The sequence below is a fragment of the Lacerta agilis genome, chromosome 3 (genome assembly GCF_009819535.1).
Source record: "Lacerta agilis isolate rLacAgi1 chromosome 3, rLacAgi1.pri, whole genome shotgun sequence".
NCBI lineage: Eukaryota > Metazoa > Chordata > Lepidosauria > Squamata > Lacertidae > Lacerta > Lacerta agilis.
Window position 1 is genome coordinate 113,191,607 of NC_046314.1, and position 9,537 is coordinate 113,201,143.

Consider the following 9,537-nt stretch of genomic DNA (forward strand, 5'->3'; position numbering starts at 1 on the left):
CAAATTCTCACTCAGTCATGAAGCTCACTATGTGACCTTGCACCATTCACAGCCTCTCAGCCTAACCTACCCCACAGGGTTGTTGTAGACATGGAATGAGGAGAGGTGGACAATGTATACCACCTTGAGCTCCTTGGAGAAAAAGCTGGGATAGAAATGCAATCCATGCATATTTACTATTCCTCTTAGTATTTCATAATAACAAAGATTCTACTTCTGAACCTTTAAGCCCAAACATTTGTCTAATGGAGGGAATTGCAGGAACCCAGCTATTTAAAAAATCCTGTACGCTTTTTGGAACGCTTTTTGGAATTCAATATCTCCTGCCTGCCCATGTCCTCCCCGTATCAGTCCCATCTTAGAGCCGCCGTGATTACTTCCCCACAATCTCACATATTCAATCATCGCGGTGGTAATAAGGAATAGCACTGGGATTAGCTTTTGCACAGTTTCCACTGGCCCCAACGAAATTTAGCAAGCGTGCAAGTGGGTTAGGAACATAAGAAGTTGCCCCATACAGAGGGCAGACCCTTGGTCAGTACAACACATTGTTGTCTGCTGTCTGGCAGAGGCTCTCCAGTTTCAAATGGGGGGGGGGCAATCTCCAGCTCTAGTAGCAGATTCTGCTGGACTGAGCTTGGGACTTTCCATACGCAAAGCAGATGCTCTACCAGTGATCTACGACCCTTTATTTTTATTCATCCATTCATTTTATTTACCCCCTTGCTTCTTTGAAACTCCAGGAGGCTTAGCAATGTTTGAAGCAAATGAGCGCATGCATACAGGTCACTTGGGCTTCGAGTAGCAAAAAATGGGTCCAGGAACACTCCTGGGCTATGAACCTGCTCTTCCAGGGGGAGTTCAAGCTCACCCAAGCAGGCAATTGGCCCACTATCCAGACTCGGGAACCACCCACCCAATCTATCCTGCCAGGGTTCAGAACCAGGTTGTTGGCCCTCTCCAGTCCACCACTGAGCCCAGGCTGTTGGAGATTCATTCACCATGTGCAGTTATGGGTTTATTGTCCATCACATGACTGGGTATGTGTTTTGATTCCACAGGAATGGGATGTGATGAAGACAAGATGTTTGTATTACTGTGTTCCCTGAAGTGGGACTGTTGTCCTTTGTTCCTTTTTCTTTGCTGTCTGATGATAGAGAGAGAGGGAGCCATGTTGAAGTGCTCCATGTGTGTTTATATGTAAATAAAGTAGATTAGCCAAAATGCTGAGTTGCTGAGTTCTGTTACGCAACTGCGCAAACCTCTGCGGATCCCTAAGTGTGCTGGTGTCTTCTGGCATCAGTCGCTGTGATGTTTGGGCTGAGGAATGCTTATGAAGCTCCCGAACGATCATTCAGGAGGGAGGGAACATGCCAGTCAGGCATGTGTCTCTGCCAAGGTTCTACTTGTGAGTAGGATGTATCCTGACACAGGCCCCCATCCAGGACTTGCACGGCCTCTCCTGGCTCAGATAAACTTTCTAGTTTTAACAGTTTTGTTCTATTAATCTGTGGGTCCCCAGCATGGTATCTGGGGCATCTCAGTGCCCTTAGAAATTCCTCCTCCTATTTTTTTTGGGGGGGGGTGTAATCGGTTGAGTGCATGATTTGGGGGAGACATTGCCTGCTTCTGCTTCTTTTTGTCTGTATATTATTTGTATGAGGGTCATAAAGTTTCTTTGTCTGGGGTTATTTGGGGGGGGGGGGTTGGGGTCTGAGCACCGCCTGTTTTTCTTCTGTGCAATGGACATTTTGCAGCAGCCATGGCAGCTCCTTAAATTTCCAGATGTGTCCAAAAAGGTTGAGGCAAAAGCCCTCTCCTGGTGTTGTTACCCAGAGACTGGCATCCAGGGGTAGCCTCTGATCCTGGAGGTAATATATGGCCATCATGCCTAGTAGCCACTGATAGCTGCATCCTCTGTGAATTTGTTACCTTCAGACTGTCACTATTTTGCAGGAGGGCACATACCAGGAATTTAGGTCTGTGCCGTTAAAGAGGATTAAAGTGCTATGCACCAACAAGTCCAGTTAGTTTTTTGTTTTTGTTTTTTTGTAAACAGACTTTTTGCAGTTAAGAGAGTGACTGGGAATTGCTTTGGAAAGTGTGGGGAGAATGAATGAATGGATGAATGAATGAATTACTGGACTGTGTGCAAACTCTCAGCAAACAAAGCAAGATGAACGCAGGACGAATGTTCATTATTGCATGACCTCCTGGCAAACATGCATGCTCAATAAAATTTGGACATAGTCTAACCGCCGTGTGAGCTTTGTGTGAGCAAATCTGTATGAAGGCTTATCAATAATTAAGTATGGAAATAATCACACACGCACATATGCAAATATAATCAATCGATTGATCGATCGATCACTAAAGCTCCTGCAATGTCTTTAATCGAGCAATATCCCTAAAATGTAACTGTAGGAAGCAGGAAAGCGAAAGATGAATTAATGAAAGAGAAGCTCTACCTCTCTTTCAAATTAGAACCAGTGAAGGTGGTGAAGGTCCTGTGTGAGTGTCTGGAGGCGGTTGGAGGATGGATGGCGGCTAACAGATTGAGGTTGAATCCTGACAAGACAGAAGTACTGTTTTGGGGGGACAGGAGGAGGGCAGGTGTGGAGGACTCCCTGGTCTTGAATGGGGTAACTGTGCCCCTGAAGGACCAGGTGTGCAGCCTGGGAGTCATTTTGGACTCACAGCTGTCCATGGAGGTGCAGGTCAATTCTGTGTCCAGGACAGCTATTTACCAGCTCCATCTGGTACGCAGGATGAGACCCTGCCTGCCCGTGCACTGTCTTGCTAGAGTGGTGCATGCTCTAGTTATCTCCCGCTTGGACTACTGCAATGCACTCTATGTGGGGCTACCTTTGAAGGTGACCTGGAAACTACAACTAATCCAGAATGCGGCAGCTAGACTGGTGACTGGGAGTGGCCACCGAGACCACATAACACCGGTCCTGAAAGACCTACATTGGCTCCCAGTATGTTTCCGAGCACATTTCAAAGTGTTGGTGCTGACCTTTAAAGCCCTAAACGGCTTCTGTCCAGGATACCTGAAGGAGCGTCTCCACCCCGCATCGTTCAGCCCGCACACTGAGGTCCAGCACCGAGGGCCTTCTGGCGGTTCCCTCCCTGCGAGAAGTGAGGTTACAGGGAACCAGGCAGTGGGCCTTCTCGGTGGTGGCGCCCGCCCTGTGGAACGCCCTCGCACCAGATGTCAAAGGAAAAAACAACTACCAGACTTTTAGGAGACACCTGAAGGCAGCCCTGTTTAGGGAAGCTTTTAATATCTGAAGGACTATTGTATTTTAATATTTTGTTGGAAGCCGCCCAGAGTGGCTAGGGGAAAGCCAGCCAGATGGGTGGGGTATAAATAAGTTGTTGTTGTTGTTGTTGTTGTTGTTGTTGTTGTTGTTGTTGTGTCCTTTGATCCGATCTGGTCACGAGCTCACCTTCCACCCCCCTTCTTCCTCTCCTTGTCTCCAGGTATATCCGAACCATGTACCTGGGGATCCAAAGCCAGAGGCAAAAGGAACACCAGCGGCGTTTTTACTGGGCTATGATGTACGAGTATGCAGACGTCAACATGTTGCGCCTCTTGGAGACTTTCCTCGAGAGCGCACCACAATTGGTGCTACAGCTCTGCATAATGATCCAAAAGAACCGTGCAGAAACCTTACCATGTAAGTTGCCCTACCTGCGGGGGGGGGAACACCGTTTGCGGGGAGGGGGGATACATCTCCATGCCCCTTGATCCGTCGCCGTGCCCTAAAACGTGGTAGCGCACGAAGCCCTGCCTTCTTTGTGGCAAAGCCTCCGCCCATTTCCGCTCACTGTATTTCCTGTACGACATATCAGTGTGGGAGATAGCCAATTGAGGCGCAAATGCCTTTCCCATTGCCCTCTTCCAGAGCGGCTCTGGGCTCCAGGACATCAGTTTCCAAACCTTTCCAAGCCGCTGTCCCCTCGGTTCCATAAACTCCTCCCCGGTGCCCCTTACCCTGCCCTGTAGAAAGCATTGTTCTGATGAGCGGTTTTCACGACCCGCTGGTAACATGATAAAATTCAGAACAGCTACCATTAATTGCACGTTGGTGCAAAAACCCAGTTGAAACTTGTTTTGTTTAATTGCTTCAATGAGATGGATTGACTTGATCCAGCGACACCAGTTTTTTCAAAGTCTGATATTCATTGGCAACTCTCGTGCCACCGCCCCCCCCTTTCCCCTAAGCACTGCCACCACCACCCAGCAGGTAATCCTACTGCCCACTTTGGGAACCATGACTCAGAAGCATACTCAAGACTTGGAAAACCACGGTCAATGTATCCGACGGCAATAATACCATTACGGAAGGGAGGAGAATATTACACTGTAGCTAAATTTGATAGAGTTCAGTGGATGGTGGTCCACTAGAGTGAATGGGGCACTGCCCCAAAAAACTTCCACCTGTCCTCAGCTAGCTCCCACCTGCCTGCCTTCTTACAACTATTCCAGAGGTTGGCACTGCCTGCTGGCTTAGTCTCAGTGCTGCCCTTGTAGAAGTTAGCAGGAAGAAGAATGAGGATGCCTGTCTTCGGCTCTCTGCCTCCACTTGCTGCCTTCCAATCTCAGTATTACTCCCTTCACATTTTGCACTAGTATCATTATCAAATTACCCTTTTAATTTTTTTGTGATTTTTTTCGGGTGGCTTGATGGTGCTAGCCAGCAACAGACCAAAATTTGTGTGCATGCACCACTCTTTCACACGCAAGCCATAAATTGCACTAACATCTGTGCGAAGCCAGAGACTGTGTTCCTCCATAGCTCAGTCAGTAGAGGACGAGACTCTTAATCTCGGGGTCATGGGTTGGGCGAAAGATTCCTGCCTTGCAGGGGATTGGACTAGATGATCCTCGTGGTCCCTTCTGTGATTCCTCCAGTAATTTTTACTGCTGAAGATTGAAGGGGCAGTCCCTTGTGAGTCTGCCGAGGGGGGGGGGGGTGTCTAGTGGGAGCCTGTTCTTCCACCATTCAACGGTAGAGGGCCTATCTTTGCTTGTGGAAGGTCCCAGGTTCAATCCTGGACATGCCCAGTTTAAAAGGGTCAGGTGAATTAGAAAGTTCCCAAGCAGATGACAGCAATGCTAGGCTTGATGGAACAATTGCCTGGCTACTTTGAAGGCAGCTTCTTGTGCCATTCATAGCAGCTTCTCTGTGTAGTTGGCATTTCTGATGCATGAGCAGATGGGCCACATCTTGCAAAGGCCCTTTGGGAGGAATATAGATATAGTTACCAGGAGCTTTGGACTGCAGCAGAATGAACACCCCTGGGCACCACATTAGCAACCCCTGTCCTAGAGCTTTGCTGGGAAAAATCAGAACACCAGAGTAGAGAAGCCAATTTAAGGTGGCCTTCAAGACATCATCAGTCATGTCAAGTGTCTCACAATCCCCACCTTCCTAGGTCTTCTGACAACAGATGCTTCAAATATAGGGTGCTTCTGACAATGGATGCTTCGGGCTGAGCTATTAGAGAAGGGTTATAGAAGTCCAAGGAAGTGGGTGGCGCTGTGGTCTAAACCACTGAGCCTCTTGGGCTTGCCCATCAGAAGGTTGGCGGTTCGAATCCCTGTGATGGGGTGAGCTCTGTCCCAGCTCCTGCCAACCTAGCAGTTCAAAAGCACCCCAGTGCAAGTAAATGAATAGGTACCGCTGCGGCAGGAAGGTAAACAACATTTCTGTGCTCTCTGGCACTCGTCACGGTGTCCCGTTGCACCAGAAGCAGTTTATTCATGCTGGCCACATGACCTGGAAAGCTATCTGTGGACAACTGCTGGCTTCCTTGGCCTGAAAGCAAGATGAGTGCCGCAACCCCATAGTCGCCTTTGACTGGACTTAACTGTCCAGGAGTCCTTTACCTTTACCTTTACCTATAGAAGTCCAATGAGCCATATTCAGAGCAACAGCTCTTATATCCCAGCCAAGCTTTTTACTCATGAACTCCTAGAATGTGAGCTGTCATGTTGACGAGTCTGCAGATGTGGCAGAAAGATTTGGCAACTGAGATGCAGCTCATGGGATTCACCTGTTCATGGGCAGTTTTAATTAACTTGGTCCCTTCTGATTTCACAGTACCATGATCAGTTTTTTAAAATCATTGCTATTATTTCATTAGCAAACAATTCTAGCACAGTTTTGCAACAATTCAAAGACAGCTGAGAGCAATTGAGCATGGTCAGGTGTAAAGATAAGGAGACAAAAGATATATATATATAAATAAGTATTAAAAGAAACTTGCACAAAAGAGGCAATATGGCAGTATCCTAAGATAAGACATAAAGAGCACATCAAAAACTCATATAATCACAAAGTGGCAGATGAAATCATATTCCGATGGAATTTGCCATCCATGTGACTGAGTTGTTAAATAAGCTTAACAACAACAACAACAACAACAACAACAACAACAGTCCAACGGGTCATAGAATCATAGAGTTGGAAGAGACCACAAGGGCCATCCAGTCCAACCCCCTGCCAAGCAGAAAACACCATCAAAGCATTCCTGACAGATGGCTGTCAAGCCTCTCCTTAAAGACCTCCAAAGAAGGAGACTCCACCACACTCAGCAGCAAATTCCACTGTCAAACAGCTCTTACTGTCAGGAAGTTCTTCCTAATGTTTAGGTGGAATCTTCTTTCTTGTAGTTTGAATCCATTGCCCCGTGTCCGCTTCTCTGGAGCAGCAGAAAACAACCTTTCTCCCTCCTCTATATGACATCCTTTGATATATTTGAACATGGCTATCATATCCCCCCTTAACCTTCTCTTCTCCAGGCTAAACATACCCAGCTCCCTAAGCCGTTCCTCATAAGGCATCGTTTCCAGGCCTTGGACCATTTTGGTTGCCCTCTTCTGGACACCTTCCAGCTTGAGGGTCCACGTCCCCTCTTGAGGACCCGGAGTTAGTGGGTCAGTTTCTCCAAGGTGGAGACAAATAAGGCTTTCTTAAACCAGTTCACAACAGAGTACACTGGTACCTTGGTACTCGAACGGCTCGGCTCCCGAATGCCGCTAACCCGGAAGTGAGTGTTCCAGTTTGCGAACGGTTTCCAGAAGCCAAACGTCCGACGTGGCTTCTGATTGAGTGCAGGAAGCTCCGGCAGCCAATCGGAAGCCGTGCCTTGTTTTTCGAACGGTTCCGGGAGTCGAACGGACTCCCGGAACGGATAAAGTTCGAGAACCAAGGTACCACTGTACATAGAAGCCTCCCACGCAAGGAACTGTTGGCGGACAGCGAGCCTCGTCGCCATGCGCATCCATGCAGATGGTGGCCTAGAGGTGTTGCAGCGCAGGCATGCTCCCGTAGGAAGCCCTGCTTATTTTACTCTTTCTTCTCTTCCTCCTCTAGATCTTTTTCGCTACCCCGACCCGCATTGTAAACATGCTCCACACCTGCCCCCCCAGGGGACGATGATGTGGGCCGCCGCGTGCCTTTTGCCCCGTTGCTTCCCATTTAACTCTGTGGGTTTGTGTGTGTGTGTGTGTGTGTTCTCCCGGCAGGTGTGTCCTCTGTCGCCTCCCTGATGTCCCTGGCTTGGGTGCTAGCCTCGTATCATAAGCTTCTCCGGGACTCCAGGGATGACAAGAAGAGCATGAGCTACCGAGGGGCCCTCATCCATCTCTTCTGGCGTCTCTTCACCATCTCATCCAGAGTTATCTCTTTTGCCCTCTTTGCTTCCATCTTCCAGCTCTATTTTGGGATCTTTCTCGTGGTCCACTGGTGCGCCATGGCCTTCTGGATCATCCATGGCGGGACAGACTTCTGCATGTCTAAATGGGAGGAGATTCTCTTCAACATGGTGGTAGGGATTGTGTACATTTTTTGCTGGTTTAATGTCAAGGAAGGGCGGACCCGATACCGAATGTTTGCCTATTACACTGTAGTCTTGACGGAGAATGCTGCCTTGACGCTCCTTTGGTATTATTACAGAGACCCCGACACCACTGACTCGTACGCTGTGCCAGCACTCTGTTGCGTCTTTCTTAGCTTTGCCGCCGGGGTAGCACTGATGCTCCTGTACTACGGCATCCTGCATCCCATGGGGCCAAGAGCTAAGATCTTTGCCAGCTCCTGTTGCGCCGAACTGCTCTGGGGCATTCCTTTGCCCCCTGACGTTGAACCCATGGCTCCCCAGACCCCAGGGTACAGGGCGGCCCAGGCGACGCCCACCAGAGCGGCCACGGAGCAACAGGAGGAACTCACGGCCGAGACTTGCTTGCCAGTTTTCCAAGTGAGAGCGATGGTACCGTCGACTCCGTCCGGGAGGCCCTACCACCCAGAAGGCCCTCTCATTAAGATAGACATCCCAAGAAAGAGGTACCCTGCTTGGGACGCCCATTTTGTAGACAGGAGATTAAGAAGGACTATAAACATTCTACAGTACGTCACCCCGACCGCCGTAGGGATTAGATATAGAGACGGACCTCTCTTGTATGAATTGCTACAGTACGAGTCTTCACTTTAAAAGCTCCTTTAAACACAAGCACACATGCAAACATGCAGAAACACACACACACACACACACACACACACACGACACACACACATACTGTCACAGACAAACAACAAAAGAATTAAAAGAGGGAAATTGGGGGCGGGGAAAGGCGGGTTAAATGTTTACGGTCATGAACACAGCTCATGAAACTAACCTTCCAATAAGTTTTATTTCTGGTTGCTGTATGTATTTAAATATTTCATATATATATATATATATATATATATATATATATATATATATAAGAGAGAGTTCCTCAATATTTTGTAAGTAAAAACAAAAAGAAAAACTTTCCTTTTGTTTTTTACGTGCAGGAGAAGAAGGGGGGGAAAAACAAACAACCAACAACGCAAAACCAACCAGTATTTTCAAACTTCCACGCTTTCAGAGGTCGGAGTAAAGCAAACAGCTCCGCCTCTGAATTTTATACCTTACACCAAGTGTAGGACATTATCATAGGGATTGGTGCTGATTGAAAATAATAATAATACTAATAATAAAAAATATATATATAACAAACAAAAAACCTACAACTGCCTTATGCCCTTAGGTGCTGAGTTTCATTATGTACTGTCACCTCCCTCATGCAAAGCTCTTTGACGGTTTTAACGACAGAAATTATATATATATATATGTATATGCGCACACATACAAGACGGGTGTGCGCATATAGAGTTATGTCTATATATGTATATAAATATATATATATATGAAACTAGATTTTTTAAAACAAAAATCAGATGAAAAGGAAATATAATTGCTCTTATTATTAGATTGGCGCAAAAAGAAAAGAAAAAAAAGTGAAAGTGCCCATACTTGAAGAGGGTCCATGTTCGTTTTATGATTTGGCATGGGAGTTGTTTTAATTGAACGTATTTCAGTTCCTTTTATGCAGGCCAGTCTGTGTTTGTAATGTTATAACTGCATTCCTGATGGGGGGTGGGGGGTTAATGGGGGGAGGGGAGGGGGAAGGGGAAGGAGAAGGGGGTCAGCCTTTATGTT

At 47.3% G+C, this 9,537-nt stretch overlaps 1 protein-coding gene across 1 annotated transcript in view; it reads left to right on the plus strand.

The window, feature by feature from the left end:
- The window catches only part of XKR6 (XK related 6), a 153,185-nt gene extending 144,462 nt beyond the window's left edge, over positions 1 to 8,723 (plus strand). Inside the window, exons 2-3 of the mRNA XM_033145157.1 lie at positions 3,487 to 3,683; positions 7,541 to 8,723. Coding sequence (XP_033001048.1) covers positions 3,487 to 3,683; positions 7,541 to 8,505 — 1,162 coding nt within the window. The 3' untranslated portion in view covers positions 8,506 to 8,723. The remainder of the gene's footprint in view (positions 1 to 3,486; positions 3,684 to 7,540) is intronic.
- Positions 8,724 to 9,537: the final 814 nt, after the last annotated feature.